General features: G+C 41.2%; 1 protein-coding gene across 2 annotated transcripts; it reads right to left on the reverse strand.

The window, feature by feature from the left end:
- Positions 1-898: 898 nt before the first annotated feature.
- Positions 899-20,533, reverse strand: snx7 (sorting nexin 7). 2 transcript variants are annotated; one of them, XM_036522606.1, is made up of 10 exons: positions 20,347-20,533; positions 18,668-18,850; positions 18,347-18,457; positions 17,880-18,044; positions 16,846-17,044; positions 16,285-16,484; positions 15,730-15,816; positions 14,318-14,419; positions 10,691-10,843; positions 899-2,484 (listed from the first exon to the last, which is right to left on the reverse strand). In XM_036522606.1, exons 1-10 carry the CDS (start codon positions 20,464-20,466, stop codon positions 2,377-2,379), a joined length of 1,428 nt encoding a protein of 475 aa, XP_036378499.1. In that variant the 5' UTR covers positions 20,467-20,533; the 3' UTR covers positions 899-2,376. The 2 variants fall into 2 exon arrangements, with proteins under 2 accessions (XP_036378499.1, XP_036378500.1); XM_036522607.1 differs by lacking the exon at positions 14,318-14,419.
- Between the last annotated feature and the right edge of the window lie 2,861 nt (positions 20,534-23,394).

A 23,394-nucleotide genomic window follows, 5' to 3' on the forward strand; every position in this document is an offset into this window, starting at 1 on the left:
CTCTAAAGCTGGCCATGTAAAGGCAGACATTTTATGGTAAATTCTAAGATACTGGTCTTGTAGTGGTGTGTGTATCTATATACGCACACGCACGCGCGCGCACGCACACACACACACACACGCACACACACACACACACAGATATCTAAGAGGTATTTAAACAGGCACATCAGTCCCACAATTAAGAGTTATCATTCAAGGCAACTTTGGTTCTTATACCACATTAATCTCATCACAGAAAGCATTAAATGCTCAGTTAACAGCAATCCATTATTTCATGACTGATGGTTACACAGGACAGAAGACAGGACAGAATAGCAAGAGCATGAAAGGGATTTACTGAAATAATGCCCAAAAAACTGAAATCAAATTGCCATTCATTGTTTTTAGTCAAATGTAATTTATAGAAAGATCATAATGTGGTGACGTTGATACACTGTGATATCAGGATCTCAAAGAGTCTGTTATAAAGTTGTCCAGTAATCAGAGAAAACACATTTCACTGTGTATATTGGATATTAAATAAATTGCTGATAAAGGCAATTTCAAAGCTCTGTGTTATTTAAAGAGAGCTGTTAAATATTTAATGCGATTAAGCCAAGTGGGTAACCTACTTTAGGATGTAACATGCTGTTTAAACTCACTGTCTATTCTTTCAAGAATGTAGCTATGGAAATCCCTTGAGAAAGAAAAAAATCATATTTAGTCATGGCAAAATATCACACAAGGAATTCTTAAATTAACGCTGACAATTGTCTTTAAAGCTGAGATACTAATTTGATATAAAACAACACAAGTCCATTTCAATGTGCATAGACAAGCATAAAAAACATAAGCTTGTTTTTATTAACACCATATGCAAAACATTTGTCTTTACTGAAAAACCAACTTAGCCCTTATGAAACCCCAGTAGAATGAATTTACAAAAACAGCACTCTGAGATATTTCAGTTGTTTACAATGTCTTCACTATAGCAAAACGTAAGGCTTCAAACTGAATTTTTGTATTGTGTAACAACTAAATTCTGAAAAATGCTGTAACCAGTCCTCTAACAATAAATCATTGGCATTATCTTTTCAATATAGGTATACGGTATACCCTACCAACATACGTAACTTGATGAAAAACAAATTTGCCACCCCAGTCCAGTGGAAACTAAAACAGCTGATTATACCACACACTCCGTCTAGATAGTCAGAAACTGCAGCAAGTACAGCAGACCGGTAATGTTATAGATTTCTGTTTATAACCTGTCCTCAGAACACTTCATATCATATTAACTTCTCTGGAGTCAACATCTAAAAACAAGATTTAGAGTTTGGTCACGCTTCATTATAAATGATCACTTGCATCTAATAAACCCACATACTGTTTAAATACCACAGTGTGGACACCTAGATAGCTCAAAAAATGTGAATGACTTTTCATGTGGAATTCATTTTTAAAAATTAGGTTGGAGGCAGATTATATTGCCTATTTGGTTAACAGCCATCTTAGTCCTAGGCAACGCCTGCTTATACTTTATTTATATTCCTTTCCTTTACACAGCTGGCTGTTTACTCAAGAACTACTCTGCTCAAGGGTACCACAATACCCCACAATTCAAACCGACAACTACCAGGCCACAGGTCCAGTTTCCTGAAAAAAGCTATTTTGCAGAGAAGGACAATAAACAAGGTCACATATGTATGAGGTTCGTGGTTGTTCTTTTTGATACTTGCACATAATGTAAATATATACTTGCACATACTCTAAGAATCATTCAGAGCAAGTGGACTCTAATTCCTTCAAGATAATTGTTGTTGACAGTTTTGTATGGAATAGCAACAGGCAAGGAGAAATCAGGAAGTTTCAACAGTTTTGACATTTCAAGATGTTAGATAATCAAAATGTCAAAGGGCTTAAAATGCTGACCAGTCCATCTGGTGGTAAAGAAAGCCAGTCATTGTTGAAAAAACAGTGAAATGTGTATCTTAGTTTGGACAAAGATTTCAGAGGATAACAAACTTAGCTATATTCTAAAAATTCTATGTAATGGATGATGCTATCAGAAGTTAAAAAGGTATATCTCCTAAAAACAGATTGCATTGTATTAATATTCCATATTGCCAACATCCCATTGTCAGGCACTGTAAAGCAGACAACAAAAAGACATTTCATTATGCTATGCTGAAAGCAGCCGTGGATCCTACAGTATATAATCGTTCCAAGGCCCATTCTCTGAAATAAACCGCACCTTGATCCAATGTAGTGTGGCAGCCCAATACCCTGAGGCAGAGAGAGACATACACAGAATTCTTGGCAAACGCAATATTGGCTGAGATATTACAATGCAAAAAAGTGAGTCTGGGAGGGGGCGTTGGTGGGGAAATGCCCTTAGGTGTCCTGGGGACATGCGTCTTTGGCTGTTTGCTGCTCCCTGGTGCCCTCCACACTGTGCTCACTTCTCTGAGACAAGAGAAAGGACTCCCACACTGCCAGGCACTGCAAAAGAAAAGACACCAGAAAGGAGTATTCAGCCTCTACTCAGTCTGTACGACAGCAGACACCCCCACAGACACACATTTACTCACATACACACAAACACACACACACACACACACAGATACATGCAGATACACTCATAAACACGCAGACATTCTGCCTTGGAAAACTTACATCTCATGGGTAGCCTTAAGACACACCTGGACCGAAATTACCACCATTCTCCTTTGAATATATCAGTCACTTGCATTCAGAACAATAAGGACAGAATATATCATTGAGATATCGAGCTGTTTTTAATCCTCTCTCACCGCTGTTCAATCCAAAATCGTAAAAAAAGGTAAAACACAGCTAATTCTCAGAACTGTAAAGAAGTGTGGTTAGATGAGCAGTTATTGTTCATTTGAACTGGCATAAACGACACACTGATGCATGGTCTCCAGCTCTGTACCAAACAGTCTTCATTGCAAATAATATCAAACTGAGCAGCACTGCCCTGGAGTATGGCTTCTTAAAGTGTTTGATGGGAAATTCCTTGAGAAGCCTTATGTTTTTCTTTTTCCAGATGCCCTCAAGAAACATGCTAAATTATTTTTAATTTCAAATGATCAGTAAAGCAAACTGCACAAATATCCTCACAGGAGAACTCCAACAGGTTTTGTAATGTGTTCTATTACATTCCATGTAAAATATCAAATGTAAAGCTTATTCTTGCTCTTACCCATACCATTAAAAGGATCTGTGACCATAATCTCTAGTTTGTTTGTTTGTTTGCTTTTCTGACTTTTTTAAACAATGAAATCTTCACCATGCAGGAACCATTTTTTATGATTTGTGTTGTCTTAAATAAATGAAGTGAGAGTTTTGCTTTGCTCCATTCATTCTATTGGAAGTTCCTTTGTCTTTTAGGCCAAGTCATCCCTGAGGTTTCCATGGTAATGGTTATCTGAGACACATTAAATAGAGCCAAGGTAATAAAAAAACAAAACAAATAAACAGGTTGAACTGACATATGGCTAAATTAGTTGGAGCAATATTAATGTCATATTATCATATTAATATGGAATAACTAAGTCACAACCAACACCAAACCTTGGCCATGTTCATTGTAATTTATGTCTTCCATACCAGCAAAAACATTTGTGAAATCACACAAAGATCAGAAAGCACGGTGACCTTTGATCTTTGAAAGATGAACAGCGCCTTCCTTCCCAGCTACCCAGACTAGGGTGTTTCTTCCCCCCATCCAAAGTGTTACAGCACCAGGTGACACATGCTGCCTAGGGCCTTCGCACATTCAATTACCTTTCTTCAGCCAGCAGGAACAGATTTTAATTCCAGTATGTTAGTAGAGCACAGATGTACATCAGTCTCACCCCCTAGACTTCAAACCCAATCTCTTGCACACTCGCCACTAATAAAAGCATCACAACCTCAAAGTAACGAGACAAGTAACCAGACTAATAAGATTTCCTTTAATGCTCGCTGTACGGCAAGACAGACACAAAGCAGCTTTGCGTTTTAACACCCAGTGGCATTCGCACACACCCTGTCTAGCCATGGGTCCCAGTGTCATTTAGTTCCAACCTGCCAAGTTTTTTGATTAATGCTCAGTAAATTACTAAGCCGTTCTCTGCGACCCGGGCTCTCCACCCGCTTTTGAATCTCTCGCATCAGGAGTGGACCTCAGGCAAATTCATGGCAGCTGACAGGCTGTCAAAGGCAGTTAATCAAGATGGCACTTCCCCCATAAGAGGCAGCCTGCTTCTGACCTTTATTAAACAGCTTTTGACAGGGGCTGCGTCCAGGCACCCCGGCTCTGGGACGCACTGCTTTGGAGTCACACAACTGGGCACTTCTATATTTGAATGTGGAAAAAAGCCCCCAGACAGTCCCCGCTCAACATGACAATTTAAACTCTTTCGCCGTCAAGGGCCTCCGTACAAGATGCTGGTAGGGAAACAAATGTTGATACTTTAAAATATCGTTGTTCATTCATTCAAGTCTCTTCAGACTATTATTGGAAAACAAATGCTGTTGACAGTCTGATTTCAGTGTCCACTGGCAGTCCACTGGAGGTACAGAGCAGAACTATACAGGCTCTTAAACTATGGAACACCTTGCCAGAGGACTACACGGCTTCACAGATAATCCTCACTGTGAAGTTGAGCAGAACAAAACAAAATTCAAATAACGTTGGAACTAAACGTACTTTCAATTCCTTGTCACTATTAGTATGTTGTCATATTGTTTTAAATATTTTAGCACTTGTATTACTATACCGGCCTGTTCTTTTAAATGATTTCATTAATCTTTTCAATCCCCTCTTTATTTTTGTTTTCGCACAGCTGGAACGATGAATTTTTCCCATCATCATCTCAGCAGGGCGAGGCAAATGTAGTAATAATCATAACAATACTAGAAAAATTCAGCGAGCATTTGAGAGATTAACAGCTGCGTTCATTTAGCGATACTCCACACGATAACGTGGGATGGAAGAGGACAGGCTCATTGGAGGAGGCCTTCATGGACAGCCTGATGAAGACCACAAAAGAGCCATATGGATCAGGAACTTCCTCAGGAAGCTCAGCTTCAAAGTCTCAAAACAAGAACTGTCACTCGGCAGGGGGGGAGCACACTGCACTTTCATTAAGGCCTCTGCTACCTGATATTACATTATTTATTTACTCTGCAGCTGTTCATATTTGATGCTCTTATTTACACCACTCAGATCTGACCTATTATCATATCATTCATACAGCTTGATGGCTACTGGAACTAAACTACAGCTGTCATGATGGACAGATGGACCAAATTAGGATTTAATTATAAATATAGTCGATATAGCTATATATTACCTATATAGCTATATAGGCTATATAGCTCCTCCATGCAGCAGAGTCCCTTTGTGTTGTGTTGTTGAATTGAGGAAGAAGGTTCTATGATGAAAGATGGGACAGATGCAGCTCCTTTGATTGACACCTTGATCCTAAACCACCTTTAGCCTCATCATTCTTACATTTAACTTCCTCTTTCCTACAAACACAGCATGGTCAGCAGAAGAGCCGCTGTTACGACATAAATCTTCAATGACTGATTGTAGAGGACCAGAGGATTTATGAGTGTTGTGATAAAATGATCAAAAGACACATGACTGAAAGGCTGCCTTCAACGCAATGCCCCATCAACCTCAGCCTTTGTGTCAGTGTGTTGAAAGTGTAAGGCACTCCCGTTTAGGCAATTATATGACATTGTTCATGACAATGTAACCCAGGCCCTGTCCTCAACAGAATACCTGGCGTTACTGATGAATTTTAGGAAAAAATAACACACACAGGATATAGGTCAACCAGACCAATAGTTCTGAGCTATTGTGCTCCCATGCAGGAGTGGTATTAGGGACCATGGTGTTATCGGAGGTCCGCCCATTTGCTACACGGTTTCACGCTAGTGGTCTTCTACACTGTGTCTGATTCAAAAGTTGAAACTTTGCTTAACTTTTGCAAAGTGCACAGAGGTGAACATCTCATTCTGTTTTGACAAGAAGATAACATGAGAGATGGGAAAAGAGATGTACTCTGAATCAATACAGGGCATGCTGAAATTGATTACTCTGGTGAGCTTCTATTCAATTTAGAGCGCACTGTCGGGTTGGTCATTCCATGCAAAATCTGCATGACTCCTGGCATGACCCTCTTAGAAAGCTTTCTGAAAACTGGCACACATGCTTATCTTGTCAAAGAAGAGTGTATTGAAATAAGCACCTTTTGGCATTTTTATTTTGTCCAGACTATCTCTCATACATTTTAACTTAATCTACAGTATTCATGATGTTGGGATGACAGGTATGTAGGCAGGGCACACAACAGAGAATTGGGTCATTCTCAGGGTGTACAGGTCTGAGTCTTCAAAGACCTTTCATTATGCGCAATCTAAATTCCTTTTTGAATACAAAATTCGAATGACAGAACTGCACTCAATAAATTCTCAGCCTTATTCTCAGCCTCAGACATATTGTGTCCATATTTTTTTCTTTTACCTCTTCTCTATCCTGTCCATGACATCATCACACATCTTCCATTACCACTAACAATACTTCTCACCTCTTCCCATCTACTCATTACATTACATTATTGTCAGATGCTCTTATCCAGAGTGACTTACATAGGTTACAATTTTATCCATTTATACAACTAGATATTTACTGAGATAATCAACATCTGCAATAGGTGACAATTTTTATAAATTATCTGAAACAGAACTGTAGATCAACATGATCCATATGTGCTTCTCTACCTCCTATATTACTTACACACCTGGCTGAAAGCTATGGCTGCTGTAGGATTCAGCTGCAGATTTAATGTTCAGTCTACTCTACTTGCTACACGTGGATGTTGTGCATGACCATAAACTCAATGTATACTTCACATCCCTAGGAGCACATCAGCTGAACCAGTCCTCAGTAATAACACACTTATTTTCCAAATGGCTGAGGAGGTTAACATGTACAATAATGTACAATGTTGCACAATAATTGCATGTAAGTCAATTACATGTACATAATTCACTACTATAATTTTTGTTTGCTGGTCACTCTTGTGAATATTCTTGTATTTGTTAGCTATTTAGATCATACCATCCAATCTCAAATGTCTGATTCTATGATGTTAACAGTATACTTTTTCATGTTGACATTAACTTCTGTTGCACAAGTTACATTAGAATCAAAAAGGCAAATACACAAAAAGGAAACCAAATTTTGCAGGCAAACATATAAAAAAAGCCGCTAGACTTATTTTACCTAGCTAGCTAGCTAGCAGCTGCGGTTAGCAGTTGTTTGCCACCATGAAAGGTGGGAAGGAAAAGAGGTAGATGTCTGATGTAATGGTACAGGTGACAGCACCTCGTAATATAACGAAACACTATTCATTTTTTTTGCCAGTTTTGTGTCCTCTGCAGCTGTTATCCTACAGGTAGATGTGTCCGATGCAAAGCACTTTACGTCCACTACTTGGTCCAGATATATTTCATCACTCAAAGTTAGTGCTGATCAGCAGGAGGCAAAATAAGCTGGCGCTCGGAAAGTCTAAAACGCATCACCGCGACATCCGCGCTATATTGTGACACGGGCGATGACAGATCCAGCAGAGGTAATAGCTCCTGCAGATCTACATTCAGCAGGGGACACTGTACTTTCAAAAGCCCTAATTATCATTCAGCGACATGGACTGTCTCTATTAGCCAGCCACCTGCCCTTTCCTCCAGCTGTTGGACCTGTTTTAGGAACAAAGAAATAATCAGTACCAGAAAGGAGGACACTCCGCTACAAAACTGCCCATGGTAATGTCCTGTCCATCAGAGCCTATCCTTCCATTTACTTCTTTTCTCCTTCGTCATAAATTAGGTTACATTACATTATATTAATGCGTACAAATGGATGGGACCTGTGTCTCGCGCTCTTGGTCTACTTGTAACTAAACAAAATGTTTCCCTAATGTACACTTTCAGTCACTGCTCTTCATTTCACATTTCATATTCTGAGAATCCAGCAGAAAGAAGTGGATATGGTGGTCTTTTTCAATTTCATTTCTAAAAATGGTGTTATAATGCCTAAGTGCTATGAGGGAACGTTCAAACACTCATCTGATTTCGGTGATAGATGTATCACACACAGAGTCTAAAACCCTAAAAGAATTTCTTGAATGGTCTGGGTAAGACCTTACATGCAATAACACCAGGCTTGTCTTTCGCATCTTCCAGTGAATTTCTTGTTGCTATGGCGTCTCCATGGCAATCCCCCGAAGTTGCCATTGTGCAGTATATAGCTGCTGTGCACACAGCACACTGTGTTAATAAAGAACATCTAAAAATTACAATTCAAGCAGCTGTCTAACCAGTCCATTAGCTGATATTATGGGGTGTTCAGTGCATAATGTCAAGGGCAATCCATATTTGGTGAAACAGGGTTGAAAGTAAAGAGAGAAGCACTGTTCAAAGGCCCAAGGGGGGTAAGCAGATGAACGCGCAGTATGCTGACTGTGATGGCTGACCAAGCACAGCCAAAACCCTCCAGCTCAATTACCTGGGTACTGAAGCTGTGCAGAAAGGGACCCGTCCACCAGTGCTGCCAAGCTTTTGTTTTGGGATAAAGTCACGTGACGCAGATGCGTGTGGCGAGGGAGGAGGCGCGGACGGTTCTAACGGCTCGGATAAACGGATACACACGCCTCTCAGGGCTCTGGGAGGGCTGTTGTAGCTTCCGGGGCTTTCCGAGCTTTGGGGCTTATTGGTGCCCTGGATGCGGCTTTAATATTCCCGCACCGGCAGGGGCAAGCGCCTCTCTGCGCCCTCTCCGCCGGCTCGCGGGGCACATTATTGCGGTGACAGCGGCGTGGGGGCGGGGGGAAGAGGAGTACATTTCCTCCGAGGCTCCGCCGCGCCGTGATCCGTGTCCCTAATCCCGCTCTCAATGAACAGCTCCGCACCTCTCCTTATTGGGGTCACCCCGACTATCATAAATCCTTAAAACGCCCTGCAGACGGCCGAAGCCGGCCACGTTCCGCTGTAGCCACCTGATTAATAACAAGGGGGGGAAAAAGAAGCCCTGTCCTGCAGCTCTGGACGTGCGCGCGGCGCACATCTCCACACTAATCATCACACATTACGGGCAATTCACACATCTGCCTCGGCGACCGCACATTTAAATGCACTATCCCAGGCTCCGCAATTCAGAGAAAGGGATTTTATTTCCAGCAGTAATTATCACTTCCAATTATAGCTGTCAGCTCGTTCCACCATATACATATACTGCATTAAACCAAAGTGCAGCTCTAGGTGATAAAACAGCACTCGCTCTATGGGGACTGTGCCTGCTCTGATAGAGGCTTTTGCTGAACTGTCTAAACTAGGGACTCTGAATCTCTGAGTGCCTTATTTATTTTGAGCATCTGGCTCAATTATCAATATAATCTTGTCGCCTCTGGCTTGATTCTGATTCAGTAAGCAAAAAGCCCAGAGGGGTACCGAGATCACAAGCACATGGGGGTTCTTCAGTCTAAACTTAGGCTTTTTCCAAACTGTCCCTTGGACATGTCCCAACAGCCTTCTGGACATCCAGCATGTTCATCCCCATTAGCATTTTCTTTTTGTTTTGTACGGAGCCCGGGGATCAGTGCCCACGCGATCCTCACATTTGTCTCAATTAACTCCTGTCATAATGTTTTCAGGCATGGCGCAGCACAGAATAGCCTCTTCAGGAGCACGGGGAGAGTGATTAAGGTTCACAGCTCAACACCTCAGATCTTCTCTTAGAACTAAAATGCTATCCCTTGATGTTTAAGCTCAGGCTAGGGTTAAATTCAAATTCAGGCATATTACAAAGCTCTTTTCTTTCCCCTCTCTAAAGAAGTCCTGATTTCATTTTAGATGGCACGCTGTCCTCACTGCTTGTTTTGTGTTCTGTGATTAGTGGGCGTGTCACCATGCTGATTTAATGTTATCCTGGCACTGTGAAGATATCAGTTTTAGCCATGAGAATGTCTACTGATGAGCAAGTTTATTTATTGACTTCTATTATAAAACCCGTTTCTCACCCCAATGAGGAGGCAGTATCAGTGTCTCTTCATTATGTGGTCATCTCAATTCATTATCATCTTTTTAATTATCAGAGGATGGAAAAAAGAAATTGACTGCTACCACCCTCTGCTGGTAAATCAACAAATCACAGATGTACGTTTTTAAGGATCCATCCAGTAAGGAAAATCCATCCATCCAAGGAAACTCAAGTTATTGTAAAGTTATTTTGCTTAATCTGATCAACAAAAAGTGACATCTAAAAAATATCAAGTTACAAAAACACAAAGTCATACGTGATATTTTCATGTGTAAGGTATGAAAAAATCTGTAGCAGCCAAAAATGTGTAGGCCGATAAGTTATATGTTTGGCCTGAAATGTTAAACATTAAAAGGGGGAGAAATCATATGCTTCTTAAATCTGTTACTCAAAGTTAAGGACAAAACATATTGCAGCTGGTTTGAACAGACCTTTAAAAATCTTAACTGACAAAATGACTTCCAACGACAGTCCTAAGGAAATGAATCACAAATGAGCCTTTCCAGGAAAAATCTCCTCCACGTCACTGACCCAAAGCAGGTCATGTCACACCTGAGCGCGCTGGTCAGGGTTCACCTGTGTGCCCGGCCTCACCTTCTCGTAATAGTCGATGTTCTTCTCTGCGGTGCTCAGGAAGGCTCCCCTGATATCCCCGCTCATGTTCTTCTGCCATCTCGCCCAGTCCACTTTCAGAGCATTGTTGGCACACTCCACTTTGTCTTCCAGCTTATCAATCTCTTCCTTCAGCTGTCGACAAAGAAATGCGTTGTATCAAAACTGGATGAAATATGTTGCTGGAACTGCAGCTCTGGCTGCGAAACTGGTTGTGTCACAAAACAGCACCGCAAGAGGTTGTTTCGAATCCATTCACCGGACCATGTCAATGGAAAGGCAACCAGCACGTCAGATGTTAATGCAAGAGGCAGCATGAAAATGAAGGGGCAATGCAGCTTTGTGATGAAAGAGAACATATAAAGTCTTAAATGTAGAGCAAAGGCTCCAAAGTAATGATGTTCATAATGAAATTCAAACTAATTAATTTTGTGAACCCTCTCTATGGTCATTATGTTAACACTGCCAGCTGGACAAGCCTTCCTTACCATATACACTGGGGAACTGAGCAAAAGGAACAGTTACTACTGAAACTCTACTAAAGCTCTTGAAGACTGCAGTTTACCACCTGTGCCTCTCCGATACCTTTCTCTGGGAGTATCAGCTATGCTAATATAATTTTAATTTCTTCAGTAAGTACTCCCAATGCAGCAGGTAAAGGAACTCCAGCTTTAAGTACTTGTCCACAAGGACAAAGTTCTTCGGTAGAGTGCCCTGTTCAAATGTGTAACAACAGAAGTCACAACTAACGGGCTTTATCAAATCAATGAAATGGTACTGCCGTCCATCAAACTGACGTACTGACTGCAGACAACAACAACATATACATACACCTTACAGCAGTAGCCTTACAGTTACTGCGTCTGAGGAATACTCTCTATTAGGGGAAGGGGAAATCTCATTATTAATGTTTGTACTTCATGTACAAACTTCCATAACTATCTTCCTGGGCAGACGGAAGGGGGGAGACTACAGTGTTGGCTTATTTGATACAGCACATCAAAAGGATCTATGGTTTGCGTTTGCTTTTTCTGAAAACAACAACCACTACATGCACTTTAACATTGATCATTATAATTGTAAGAGGTTTCTAATCTATAAATTTTTATAATATGTTACGCACAGCATATTCAAAAAAGGCCCTGGTTACAAAGGAACTGAGACAGAAGAGGAAGTGTTGCCTTGCTAATCAGGGAATACCTCTCACTGTGGCTACATGCAAAATCTCATTTGTACGAGCATCTGTTTGTCCTGATGCTCTTAATACCATTGTCAATTTGTCTGATTTTTCTTTTCTTTCCTACACTCCCACAATATTCAGCAATATCGCTGGAGGTCTAGACTGAGTGGTGAGGGTATGGCCTGTGAAGACTTCTGCCATGAGCACAGGGTGCGGGGCGGAGCTGCGAGAAGTGAGACAAGTCACAGTGAAGCATCTTCACAGTGTTACCATCGACACCGATTAAGAGCCCAATTACGTGAGCCACAGCCCTGGGAAACGACACGCCTGCAGACACCCTGTAACCTGGGAGCTATCGATTCTACAACCTCGTCAAGATGCTGATCCTTAGGAATCCGGGTCGATGCGTTTAACGCAAATGTACTCTCTGAAAGGAGTGTCTTGCTAACAAGTGTCTTGCAGAGTAGTGCTGTCTGTAAAAGCAACAATAAAAAAAAAAACCTTAAATAACTCAAGTGCTGTGTGTGTGTGTGTGTGTGTGGGGGGGGGGGGGGTTTCAGCTTTCCATTTTGGCAATGCAGAAAGCTCTTGCACTCACAGCCACTATGTGCAGATAAAGGCTACGTGTTGCTTGCTCGCAGTTTTGTTTACCTTTCATTTGGGGGGGATCAATATGAAGCTCTGCAGGCCTCGAGTGTGTGTTTACTGGCCGGCACAGAGAGGGGCTGATTGCATGAAGCTTTCATGTGGAACTACGAGCAGCGGAGGATTTGCTGCGGCAATTGGTCACTGCAGCATCTTCAGTGCCACTCAGGATGCTTCATTAGTGACAGCGATTTCTCCTTACTGCCATTCAGAATGCGCGTGCACGCGCACACGCACACGCACGCACGCACACACACACACACACACACACACACACACACACACACGCACACACACATTCACAGAAAATCTCTGCATGCACCCAAATTCTTCACAGTTGTTTGTCTATGACAGGGAATTCATACTGATTGCTGAATGAAATTCTGTAACAACAGTGGCATGGGAATTGTTCCCTTTGGTCAAAAAGTGATATGCACAACATATCCATACTTACATTTTTGGATGATATATTAGGAGCTGAAGCTCATCTACAGAGCCAAAAAATAACCAAAGAAAATCTGATGATAACAGTACTTCTGATGATGGTGGTGAAGATGAAGCATATATGTAATCATCCTGATGTCTTATTTACAGCGTGCTGCATATCATAATTTCTACACGTACATAAAATGCTTTCAGAGCGTCAAATCAGACTGTTAGCTTCATTAATGCTTATGGGGATTTTGACTGAGACCCATCTCTGTAACTTACGATGTGCTAAAAACACCTCCCAATTGCAGATTGTAAATATCAGACACATAATAAATTAGAAAAATGTACAGATATAACAAGTGTTAATCTGTAAATTGAAGAGCTAAAGTATCTTGTGTGACTTTTCTGCCATCAAGTGGTTGCACATGATATTACAGCCATCCAACAGGCTTGCAGAGGATGGTGCATTTAACTTGCTTTATCCTGCGCAACAATGAAACCACTTTAAGGACAAAACAGCTCTGCCACTCTTGCGGAACTGTTTTGTTGAAAACCAGTCCGTGAAAGACCTCAGTATGAATACAGCTATGTTTGCACATCAAACCATCCACGAGTCAGTCACATTCATCTTGATGGATGCCCATTCCGGCACCTGCACACCCAACGTTAGTGACATGATGAGGATCCTCACACAGAGACAAGAAGCAGAGTTAATCTAGCATGCCCTTCACACAGAACTCCCAGGACAGGGAAGCCGTGTCCCTGCGCTCTGCTGAGAGAATCAAATGTTACTTTAAAACAGTAAAAATAAAGCAAAGCCAGGTTAGAGAGCGAGACTGCCCATCTGCATTGATAAGAAAGCTTTAGCCGACACAGAGTGAATAACCCCACGCACAAAAGCCTTTCACAAGGAGCTGATCCCAAACAATAGTGTCAGTGACGAGCTTCTTTACTGTGTTGAGCTGGTAACATTTCAAACAGCAAGCATCTAACGAGTGGCTAGCATTGACTATTTAATATAAATAAAAATAAATTACCAAAATGTCATAAGAAATGGAAAATAAGCAATAGAAATAAACAGATTATGATAATTTTTTTCTAAAATCCCCAACTGCTACAGTGTCTCTGAACCCTCTGTATAAAAAGCCAGAGTCGGACAGGAAGGACTTGCAAACAGTATCATAGCCAATCTTGTCATATTGGCCTTGGCAATTTTCAAAGGTCTTTCACCCTGCACAAAACTATTTTTAAAGCATGTTTCTTAAATGTTACCATGTCAACACCTTTATTACCAGGAAAGCCCAAGATGAAAGCCTAGCTTGTCAGAGGTGAGGCCTGCTCTACTGATGTACCTCTTCAATCTCCCCATCAAGTCTCTGCTGCCTCTGTTGCTTGGCCTCTTCTGGGTTTTTGCCAAGGAAGCTCCCAAATACAAACCCTAGATCCTTATACTCCTTCACGAAGGGACACAGTGGATGCGTTAGTGGTCAGCCACAACAGTAGGGAATGTTCTTTTTCATACAGGTACACCCTAAACAAATCTGTTACCATTTAACCATTTACACCTCACCATCTTGCTGTCAGGCTATAAAGTCCAGTTTAACATTTTTTTAAAACTGTTTAAACTACTTAACAGCATGTCATGTCCAAATACATCTGACAACTTTGTCACGGTGAGCTTTGTTACAGCAATTCGTAAAGTGAATACAATTCCATTATGTGGAGACAGTTATTAGGGAAAAAACCCTGAAAATGAAATGAAAATGAAATTTGATGGCTTTTGTTCATTTGCCACTGTCTGATCAGCTGTCTTAGGCCTTTCTGTACAACAAAGAGAGGAGCTGACATTACAGCAAAGCTGAATAGAACTCAAATTTGCCCTGATCTGACTCCATTTGTAATGGGAGGATAATAATTGTACACAAATCAGCCTGGTTCTCCTCCAATTGAAACTCCACTGATAGCTGCTTTTATGTTAAATGGTGTCAGTAAAGTCACTTTCAGGATTTTAGCTTAATCTGAACTCCATGTCACCACCAGAAAATCACAGGAAACTCTTTGTCCTGAAATTTTAACACTGTAATCAACTATAATGGCAACATTGGTTATGGGACATACTGGTGTCCATTTCCATTTCTTAGAACATATGATTTTGACATTTTTGTCCTGCATTAGCTTGTCGTGTTAAACCCTTTCTTCCCCTGAGTTGCGGTCTGAATGCTCCCCATTGTAATTCTGAGCCATGGGTAATCGGCTCCTCTTCCTGATCCCTATTAAAGTATATTGTGGAAGTCTGCAGGGTATTTCTCATTCTGAGTTCATAATTAAAGTTTGGGAAAGGTCACCGATAAGCTGAGGGACACCTCAGGATTTGTAAAGCAATATTGTGTTTTAAAATAGTTTCCCCCTTTTTATACTGGCACTGACAGTCCGTTTATACTCCTGACACCGGAAGGAAACAACAGCTCCTGCAATTTAATTACAGCCCGATTAGCCTGACAATATTCAATAATATTTAGATCCTCCTGCTGAAGCATGCCAGAGCTCAGAAGGACTTCTTGAAATATCTTGAGGCATTTGGATGATCTTCAGAACACACCTTTTCCAATATAGTCCAACTCCTCTTTGGACTTAAAATGGATTGCTTTAAAATGAAAGGGGGCTTGACAGCTAGAAAGAGGCTTATTGCTTATAATCTTTTTCAAAAGGCTAAGGAGCATCAGCCATAAGGAATGCGTGAAGAGAGAGTCAATACTAGACTTACCACTTCTCGATCTGTCTTCTTGTTGGCTAGCATGTCGTTTTTAGCCTCATAATCTGCTTGAATATTGTCTCTTCTTCTTAGTACTGACTAAAAAAAAATAAAATTCATTAATTAAATACCAGCCCCTATTTATACCAACTGTTCAGAAATAATGTCCAGGTTACATTTATTATCAGTAACAAACAAAACACTGTGTACATAGGAACATATATAGAAAAAAAAAATATAAATAAATTATATAAGCATATTACTGTCTATCTCTGGAAAGGCAAAAGACTATTAAAGGCACAAACCTTCTAGCCCTTAGGTATTAGACAGTGCTTACAGACATTGATTATAGTGATTATCCTACCCCTACATATAACAAAAAATTTAGCTTATTTAGCTTTAGCTATCTCTACACCTATTTCCAACATCCCCACTATCAGCACATACACAGTTACACAGTTCATTTATTTATGTTATGTCAAGCCACCCTACTGATTTAAAGAATGAAATCCTTAAGCGTTAATTTAAAATCAATGGTGATTCATTGTCTGAAGCCCTCTTCCATACCTTCAGGGTCTCAGCGCACAGGACGTACTCGTGCAGGGAGGGTACCAGGGTTTCGGACAGGTGACTGATCTGCTCCTCCTTCTCCCGGCAGCACCGTTCAATACAGCTGGCCACGCCCTTGAGGGGCTCCACCAGCTCCTCCTCTGACCCAGACCATAGCGTGTAGACGGGGCCATACTCCTTCAGCTCGTCCAGATACTCTGCAACGATGAGCAGGTTCAGCATCTCTACCCACAAACCCCTCTGCCTTAGGACACAGAGACCAGAGAGCATAAGTCTGGTCTGATGCTCTTTCCGCCTCCCTTGGCACACATAGAAAAGACTACATCATCTTAATTGTCTGGAGATGACATCAGTACTTATTCACTATGCAGCAGACATCTGATTCACTGTGACGTCAATGCTTAGTCATCGTTCAGCAGACACTTGCATAGCTCTGACATCAGTGCTGAGTCATCAGGCAGCAGCTTGCTGTACCATCTAATGTCATGTCTAAGCTTTTGTCTCAGAGGCATAGCTGTATCCATTCATGCAGTGAGTCCACAGTTACGTTCATCCTACCCTTTTGCTCTTTGAGGATCCTCTGGGTGACCTTGTCCAGCGAGGTGATCTTTTGGCTGAAAGTGTCGACGTACTCCTGGATGGCGGTGAACTCCTCGGGGCGGTTCTTCACTCCTCTGACGGTGGCAGCCACGGCCCTGACCGTTTCCCCCATCCTGCTCAGGAAGCCAGGACCCTGCTTCTTGTGCGAGGTGAGCTCCTGCAAGGAGCACCGGGGGTCAAACACACAAACAGCAAACAGCCACACAAACACCTGAGACATAAGGCCAGAGACCATCCACGCACACATTGGGCTCACAGTGCATTCATACCATGCCACGTCCACACACATTCAACAACACTGTCACAGTAACCTCAGTCAAACTGATTTTGCAAATAGGCCATTGGGATGCATAAAATAAGGTGATGATTAAAAAAAAAAAAAAAAAACACTGCACATTGCACATCAGGACACAGCACAAAAATGTCATTTATATCTACATGGCAGACATAGACAGTTTTGTTATTGTAGGGTGCCCACACTGCATATCATATCAAAATATGATCTGAGCATTTGTAAAGTCAAGCAGAGGGGGGCGATAATCATGTTAAAAGTGCATAAATGCTTCGGAGTCTGAATGGAGAGGTGCAAAGCTCCCATCAACCAAAGACAAACATCCACTGATCTCCTACAGTATCACCAACACCAGGACACAAAAATACTATAAAAAAGGGCCATTTAAGGCCAACACTGGATGCTGTCTAAAAATACACAGCACATAATCTCATAAAAGGGAACTCTACATTGTTTGTAGTGGTTTATCGTAATCCTATTTAAATAAATATGTGACTGAAAACACGCATAGGGGATGCAGACGACAGAGTACAAACAACAAATTTGCACAAACAAGGTCTGGGCCTACCCATGTAATCACATTTAATCCTAGTACGAGACTTTACTGAGAGCGCTTTGTTAGTCATCTAGGTTGTCAGCCGCCCGCCTTGTGGTCTGGTTGACAGTGACTGCGGTGAAGCCGGCTGCTCGGTGCATTTACCCAGGCTTGTGCGGTGAGGAAAACCTTGAAGTCCTCGCTGCAGGACAGGATGGGGTGGTCGGCGACGCGGTTGAGGAACTTGTGGAGGGCCTTCCTGCGCGTCTCGATGAAGTCGTCGTTGAAGCGCTCGACCATCCCCTTCACCACAAACTTCTCCGGCAGAGGCTGAAGAGAGGAAGTGTGATTCGCACAAACAGCAAAGCTCATCCAGTGAATGAGTTAAGTGTGCTTCCCCGTCCACAGCGCAGCACTCAAAAAAAAAACAACTTCATTTCACTTATTCACCCAGGTATCATTTACATTTCTCAGCAGACACTCTCATCCAGAGTGACTTACAAAGCAAAGGAACTCACACATACCAGTTTGCCAGAGGCATAAGAAACCAGAGACAAGACAATACTCCATTTTTGACAGTAATGCCTTTTAATGGACAGGCTAGGGGGACAGAGTGGGGACTGAATACATACATGAACGATGAGTGTGGGGTGGGCCTCCTCCAATCTGCCTTTAAGCCACAGGAAATCCTGATAGCGTCTGCGGACCTCATACTCACAAGAATCAAACTCGCTGCGTGTGGTCTATAAAGAGAGACATGTCCTGAACCCGTCAACATGAATAACACTTTCCACAGCCTATGGCTGGAAGACTGAGCGACATGTGACATCAGCATTTCAAAGAGCAACTCCATTATTACCTTAAAGAAATACGCTCCGTTGTAACACACAGACAAACAAAACTGGTCACGTGTACACCATGCCTGCCATTGATTTGAACCGTTCAGCCCCTACCTTTGTTAACACCCTATACGTGATGAATGTCTCTATGGCCGTCACGTGGCTCTCGGGATTATCTACTGTGATGAAAATGTCTTTGTCATCTGCCTCCTCTTCAAACTTGTATTGATTGATCATAGAGGCTGGAGAGGTGGGCATTGAGGCGTTGAAGAAGCTGCCATCAGTCAGCGTTGTATCCTAAACATGTGGATTACATTGCCATCAATTAAAATATAATTAAACATCAATTGAAATGCAAATGATTGGCAGAGCTACTATATTAATGTTACAAAACACAGCACACCAGATAACACTAGTTAGCTGGTATTAGATGCAAGTCTGCACTCTTACTTTGTAGACTAAGCGGCTCGGGACAAGACACTTGCTAAATGACAAAATGTAATATTAGTAATATGGAAGGGATGGTCACGTCTGGCACAAAACATGGCATATATGCTATTTATATCAAAGACGGGTCTAAATAACGTTTCTCTTAAATTACTAGGCAGAACAAGCACAATAATCCCTTTTGATACACTGACGACAAAAGTGTTAGGTTAATAGCAACACTTATTAAACCTTCTGTTGCTGCATGAGTTAACTGTTCCCTTTTAAAAACGTGTTAAATATGCTCCATCTCTGTCACTCATATCAAACTGACTGTTTACCTGTTTACCATCTGCATTCATTTTAATATTGCACGCGGTTCTTTCGTCTTAACCAAATTCTGTTAGCCCATGAACATTATGCAAACTTTTCCCAGCATGAACTGATGCCCTTGTTCCGCGGGACATGTTTTTATCATTGTTCTTCCATAATGGCATCCTGTAATAACAAACCGCGTCTACTGTCAGCAGAACAAAAATTCCCCCAGTGTCGATTCACTCCGAACAACAGAACTGGAGCACTGCTTGATATAACGTTACGTTAAAGTGAAACTTTCCACACCGGGTTAAGGATGACATACGTAATTTGGTGCTCAACAGTCTGAGACAAGACAACGAAGTACGTCTGCGTTACAGATATCAGTCAAAAACCACATCCGTTTCAAACAAAGAAGCTAATCAAAACTGAAAACGAGCTAGCAAACTGGCACTACCCAGCTGGTTGTTGTGGATACAACGAAAAGTCAGAGAACTCTACGATGGAGGACATCAGACACCCTTGTTCCCGAAGCACATTCCTTACAAACAGCAGGATAATCTCATCATATCATGAGGATGGCGGAATTCTTTAAAATACGAGACGCAGATTAACTTTCGCTAGGTACACAGGGAAGTATCTGCAAAGCGTGACAGCACCTGATTGAGTGAACTTTGGTACGCAGCACGGCAGCTTAACATCGCAAGTTTTGTTATTGCAAGTTATTTGGTATCTGCTTAAGTACATATTGCATCATTCCACATACACACATACCAACAAAAAAAAAACCCTATAAGAAAATTTTCGGGGTAACATGACACTGGCTGTATTTAAGTCATGAATACAACGTGGTACTGAATACGGCAATAAAGTATACCGTTTTACTCAGTGTGTCGAAAGCATTTTGTAGCTAGCAATCATCCTCCGTTCGCTTAGCGACGAAGGCGCTAGATCCACGTAGCAAGTATCCAAATCATCCAATTTTCTTACACTAACTTCTAACTGTATGCGTCCACTTTTCACTCCGTATCATTACGTTTTTCCCCAATTACCTTGCTGAAAACTTCCAAGTCATCGTCCTCATCAAGTTCTAGCATTTGTCCCGAGAGGTCTGCCGGTATTTCTTGCGCCGGGGTGCAAGAATCAGTGGGGTCGGCGATAATTCCACTCATAGCTCACAAAAGTCGGGATGCCAACAAGGAAGGACTTCATCAGCAATCTCTCTGGAACTTCAGTTTCTGCCTGGAGCGAATCGGACTCACTGCGCAGTAACGGAAATACCGCAGACAGGAAAACAGGGCGCACGCTGCAGTTTGAAAGAAAAATGTGGGAAACGCAAACGCTTTGAGAGAGCCGCGGTGAGCGAGGGAGGCTGGAAACCGCAGCAGCAGCACTTTCAACCGGTGCCTGTCAAATTTTTTTTTTTTTTTTTTTTCAAATTAAAGCCCTTGTCTTTGCTTTTTTAAATTTTTTGAAATAGGCGTTGAAATGATACGAAAATGAGTGATTTTACTTTATTTATTATTTTTTTGGGTAGGGATTATTATCATCACCGCATTTCTTTCGCACTGAACACAGATGATACACTTGTTACAGTGTTGTACATTTGTGGCAGTGTTGTACAATTAAGTGAGTGAGAGAATTTGATAACCTAATCATAGAAACTGCAAGATAAAACTGTGTTCAAGAGCAGGGCACCCACTGGCCTTTATTGAGTAGTACGTGGCTGAGAGATGTGTGTAGTGGAGTGGGGCAGATGGGCGGTTGCAAGGGCCGCAGCAGTAATAGTGTCTGGAACCAGAGTGCATACAGTATATGAAAGCCAAAAAATGCCAAAAACCTATGCCATCAAAAGACTCAGTTTCATTACTAAAAAACAAATGCAAGCAAATGGGTAAGTCTGAAAAATTGAAGTCCAACAGTTTGCTCATACGCCTCCACTTAGCCACTTATTAGTGTCTGTTACTTGTATTTCATTTGCATTATGTATTAAATGTATGCTACAAGACAAGTTGGGTGAAAGTGTGAAAGCAAAAGTAATTAGTGCAGGGCTGATCCTCATGTTTGAAGTCTCGTTTGGGGAGTGTTGGCAGAACAGGTCGTCTCTTGTAGCCTCTTGAAAAGAGTAAAAAGTACTTCCTTTACTGGTCCTATATATAATTTACTTTCTCATGACAGGGCAACCTAAAAACAGTGGAAACTGCTAAGAATGTCCTGGTCTGATGAAGAAACCATCCCATCCTTCTGTGTAGTTGGTACCGTCTTGCATCGCGCCTATGCTGTTATGAACTAGAAGCTGATAATTGAGCCATCTCCTCTTGGTATGTATCGACTTCCAGGTCACTGGATCAGTACACCCACACACACACATTTATTAAGTTTATTCTGTCTTTCAAATGAATAACTCCAAGCATCATCATCTAGTGGATATACCTGTGGTTTTTTTTTTTTTTTTTTTTACAATATAAATGGATATTTTCAAAGAACTAGACCTTAGAACTTAATAGATGTACTGTAATTCTCTTGACAGGAAAAAAATAACCATCACAATTTTGGACCCAAACAATCTGCTGGGATAATAGACTCTAAACTCAGGAGTATAGCTCCATTCTCCTTGTAAGGTAAAGAGAAATCAGATGATATGCTGTTCAATTAAATATTAACATTGTCAGGTTTACAGGCTTAAAAAACGGGCTTCTGGCGGTCAATGTCAAGCATAGTTTTGAAATTGTTGATTTTTAGCAATACAGATACCTGACTTGGTTAATAATGATTTACTTATATCTATACAACAAATAATGTAAATATTTTCACAAAAATTGATTGGGGGACACCTCTTATATCGGTTTTTTGTACCCTCTGATAGAGTGGCAGCATGTTCTGAGAAGGTGGGTGTGGGGCTCAAGTGTTTTGAGATCGATTAACAGTTATCCAAGTAAATTACAGGCACCTGGTAATTTGCATAGTGTCTGAGAGCAGTGAGATGATCACACTCTGACCAATCTACCCACTCCTATCCTCAGTGGAACAAACCAGTTTGTCCTGCTGTTGTGGGACCCTGGTCATTGTAGGCAAATGACACGGCTAGTTTCAAACCATTGGGCTCAGCCTGCACAAAAAGCAAAAGCCGTGGTGACTGAGCCACTCTGAACCCCCAAGAAAAACTTCTTACCCGTTTGATAATGGTAATGACATTTCTGATAGTGACCTTTTTTGCAAATATATTTGCCAAAAATCAAGACGATATCTAGTTACTATTCCTTACAGTAGGTGACCAGTAGACATAATCTCTCCGTGATTTCACAACCCAACATTTTATGGAAAAGCTTACTGGAACAGAGAGTAGGGGAGTGGGTGCAGTGTACCAGTATGATATTGTTTTAAATCAGAATATGAAAGCTTTGGCTGAACCAATACATATTATACATAAATACTTAAACATTGTTTTCATAGGGATCTGTGCATCACGTTTAGGCTGCATCCAATGCTCCAGTGTACTATTGCATTAAATTTTTAGAACTGCTAGCTACAAGCTAGCCGCTTAAAGATACATCATGAGTAAAACCTATTATTATAATCATTATTATTGTTAGTGTAGTAGTAGTGGCAGGAATGGTAGAAATAGCAGTAAACAGAGCTTGACTTTACGGATAAAGTTAATCCAAACACCAAATGAAATGGCCTTGCTGTTCATTGAGGAATTTCAGGTGTTCAGTTCCAAAGATCATGAAGAGAAACATGTTTGAGCCAGGCAGTTTGTTAACCAGCTAAGTATTCATGAGCTAGGCAGCTACATCAAGATTATCTAGTAATCATAAGATAAAAATAATCAAAGTCAACTAATTTTACAACTCTGGATGCTACATTTTAATGTCAAAATGATTGTAACTATATAGAAACACTATAGTACTGGATGTTTAAATAAACATATTTATCATCTACAAGACATGAGCACCACATTGAAATAGAAGTGGTGTTTTTCATCTAACATGGATTTTTTTTGTACCATTCTTGTTGTCTTGGATTCTTCTTCTGAATATGTAATACAGGCAATTCAAAATGACAAAGGATGTTTCGCTTCAACACGCAAGATGATTCCT

This window comes from Megalops cyprinoides, chromosome 2 (genome assembly GCF_013368585.1).
Source record: "Megalops cyprinoides isolate fMegCyp1 chromosome 2, fMegCyp1.pri, whole genome shotgun sequence".
Lineage (NCBI taxonomy): Eukaryota > Metazoa > Chordata > Actinopteri > Elopiformes > Megalopidae > Megalops > Megalops cyprinoides.

Excerpts from the sequence above, each read along its gene's own strand:
- snx7 (XM_036522606.1), bottom strand. The coding sequence starts at position 20,466 with ATGAGTGGAATTATCGCCGACCCCACTGATTCTTGCACCCCGGCGCAA. Across the intron at positions 17,045-17,879 it reads TCCTCACCGCACAAGCCTGG|GAGCTCACCTCGCACAAGAA; the intron begins GTAAATGCACCG and ends TGCTCCTTGCAG. Across the intron at positions 15,817-16,284 it reads TGTGCGCTGAGACCCTGAAG|TCAGTACTAAGAAGAAGAGA; the intron begins GTATGGAAGAGG and ends ATTTTTTTTTAG.